Source organism: Cucurbita pepo, unplaced genomic scaffold (genome assembly GCF_002806865.2).
Source record: "Cucurbita pepo subsp. pepo cultivar mu-cu-16 unplaced genomic scaffold, ASM280686v2 Cp4.1_scaffold002267, whole genome shotgun sequence".
NCBI classification, from domain to species: domain Eukaryota; kingdom Viridiplantae; phylum Streptophyta; class Magnoliopsida; order Cucurbitales; family Cucurbitaceae; genus Cucurbita; species Cucurbita pepo.
The window spans coordinates 1-3,157 of record NW_019648351.1 but is presented as its reverse complement, the minus strand read 5'-3'; the positions used below and the strand labels follow the sequence as shown (position 1 = coordinate 3,157).

At 37.6% G+C, this 3,157-nt stretch overlaps 1 protein-coding gene across 1 annotated transcript; it reads left to right on the top strand.

Moving 5' to 3' along the window:
* Positions 1-249: 249 nt before the first annotated feature.
* LOC111786651 (cytochrome c oxidase assembly protein COX19-like) lies at positions 250-3,153 on the top strand (the record flags this gene model as incomplete). Its single annotated transcript, XM_023666885.1, has 4 exons — positions 250-427; positions 1,797-1,885; positions 1,964-2,061; positions 3,075-3,153. Coding segments are annotated over exons 1-4 (276 nt in total), but the record flags the coding sequence as incomplete, so codon positions are not given.
* Between the last annotated feature and the right edge of the window lie 4 nt (positions 3,154-3,157).

Sequence of the window (3,157 nt, the reverse complement as noted above, 5' to 3'; positions counted from 1 at the left end):
GCAAAATCCCCGGCGTCGGCCCAGTTATGAATCTGGGCCGAGTTAGCAAATTATGGAATTGGGCTGGACCTTTTCAGTTGGGCCTTGCAAAAGCTCCTATGTCGGCCCAGTTATTTATCTGGGCCAAATTAGCAAATTGGGACTGGGCTGGACTTTTTCAGTTGGGCTTTGCCGAATCCCCGGCGTTGGCCCAGGTATTAATCTGGGCCGAATTCGCAAATTGTGGAATTGGCCTGGACTTTTTCATGTCATGCAGCTACAGAATTTCGTCTCTGATTCTTTTCCGGCTGGCTTCAGAGTAGTTTATCTCGATCCACTAGCATATCACCGGCGACGGTCAATCGATCTTGTTCGCGACTTGGCGGTCCGTATGATTCAAATGAAAATTTCTATATCGAGATTTCAGGAATTTCCACAATGAGTGCAGGTACTCTACGAATCCCGATGGTTACAAACATAAGCATGTTTTCCTTTTTCTTTTCTTTTCTTTTTTGGTTGAACTTATGTTAATTGCGAGGAGAGGATTCGAATGGTTGAGGGAGTAGGATCTCGATTCTTGCTGTTAAATTCATAAGGTTCGGGTAAGTGACCGATTGTTCAAAGAGCTCGTGTTTTAGCCTTTTTTGGACCTCAAACTCGTTTGGAAAATGAAAAGATTGGCAGAATTTCACTTCTAAATAAGGAGTTTCTATCAATTGATTGAATCCTATGAATGGTTCTTCAGCAATTTGTGTGATGGGGAGCTTGCTATTGCATCCTTTTAATTCCCTATCAGATGGGTGGAACTTTGAACATTGAAACTTCGAAGTTAGGTGGGTTGATGGTGGTGTTTTTACATGTCTATTAATAGAGCATATTCTTCAATGTAGAATGACTTGAATTACTTGATGACTATAGAGAATGCATTGAAAAAGAAGATGCATGTTCTTTCGCGTACCACCAATCCTGTAGAGAGTTGTCAGTTTCTTAAACATGTTCACCAGATTTTTAAGATGCTTATAAATGACTGGTAGCTATCATTCTTAATGGGGCTCTGAATAATTTCGATTTAGTTCTTGTTTCTTAGTATAGCTTTGTATCTCAGGCAGTGATTGCCATCATTTGCATCCAATATTTTACTGTAAGTTTTATGATCTGCAAATGAACAAAGAGCTGGTTAAAATTGATTCTTACGTGCACATTACGTTTAGCTTTGTGAGTGATATGCATATTACTTGGAACGAGTGAACCCGGAAACACTAGTTAGCTTATCTTTGCGATATTCTTTCTTCTTTGAGTTTTAATGGATAGAATGGAGGTTGTCAATTAAAATGTGGTTTGGATTGTGTTTTACAATATATGAATCCTGAGAACCATTTCATACACTGAAAATGGGTAGACACTTTTGTTGAGGATATCAAATGACACTTTTGTTGAGGATTATTAAGAGTAGTCCCACATTGGCTAATTAAGAGGAAGATCAAATGACACTTTTGTTGAGGATATCATGAGTTTATAAGTAAATAACACTATCTCCATTGGTACGAGACCTTTTGGGGAAACCAAAAGTGCTCAAAGTGGACAATATCGTACCATTGTGAAGATTTGTGATTCCTAACAACTGAATTATTCTATATTACCTAAATTTGTGTTCGGGGGAGGGACTGTACCAAGAAAAGTCATAATTAAAAGCTTAGAATGCTTTGGTGGTGCAAAAGAGGAGAACCGGTTTATACTTAAAAAGAACGTCACATAGAATGGTATGGTTTCTTTTTCAGCTAATTTGATTTCGTGAGATCTTTAGTGATCCTTTGCAGGTGGTTCATTTGGAGGGAATAGAGGATTGAGACCCGTACCCCCAGAGAAAGGAGTCTTCCCTTTGGATCATATGCACCTCTGCGACCAAGTATTTCCTTTTTGGAATATTTTTTCAAGGAATCTTTGTGTTCTTTTCTTGTTTCATGATGCATGAGCTTTATTGCAGGAGAAGAAAGAATACCTCAATTGTCTTAAAACCTCTGGTCACCAATCCGAAAAATGCAGGCACTTATCGAAAAAATACCTTGAATGTCGTATGGAAAAGTAAGATTCTTGACTTTTTATATCATCTTTTGTATAACAAAAGTAGCTTTGCTTTCTTATTTAAGATTCATAAACTTTTTGTTTGCGAGAACCTGGGTTGTTTATTATAATCGTATTAGTCATCCTTCATGGCGGTGCATGGTCAAGTATTTAAAAGTTTTTATCTTTTCAAAATAAATTATGCTAATAGTCCCTAGTAAAGGAATTAGGGTGGCCATCATAAACACAAAAATCAAGCTTTTCAGAGGCCTGCAGTTTCTAGAGCGTCAGCTGACCAAATTCCTAACTAAAAATGCCAACTTTCCCTTCTTTCTCTAGCTCGGTTAGTACCTACTAACTTCATATGCCCTGAAAACTTGGAATGGACCTTTCCTTTCTTTTCTAACCAATTCTACACCCTCCCTCGCTTTATAGTCCCTCAGGGTAAGTTAAACGGATTTAGGAAATTGCAAATGCTTTAGAACCAGTTGAAGTAATATTATGCCCATTGATTTCGGTTTATGATTTCAGTTTGAACTTGGGATACATTTNCTCCCTCGCTTTATAGTCCCTCAGGGTAAGTTAAACGGATTTAGGAAATTGCAAATGCTTTAGAACCAGTTGAAGTAATATTATGCCCATTGATTTCGGTTTATGATTTCAGTTTGAACTTGGGATACATTTCTTTTATTAAGCAAATGGGTTTGGAGACAATTTCTTTTATGATTTCGGTTTGAACTTAGGATACATTTGTCAAGTGCAAATGAGAAGGTAACTGGATTGGAATCAAGCTAATTCGACCTTTACTTTCTCGTCTATGATGGCTCTCTTCTTCCTCTTTGAGTTACAGTTCCACTATGTTTCATTTCTTTTCCTTCACTGCCACCTGAATTATTTTGAGTTACAATAATTGATTCTCAGAAAATTTGCACCGCTTTGTTTTGACTCCTAATCAAATGGTGGATTTGTTTCAACTTTATTTTAAGTAGCTCAACTGTATGAGTATTTCATGTCATTTCATTGGATTCTTGCAGGAATTTAATGGCAAAACAAGACATGACGGAACTGGGATTTGGGACTTCGAGCCAGGCCAGTCTCTCTGGTGATAAATTGGAAT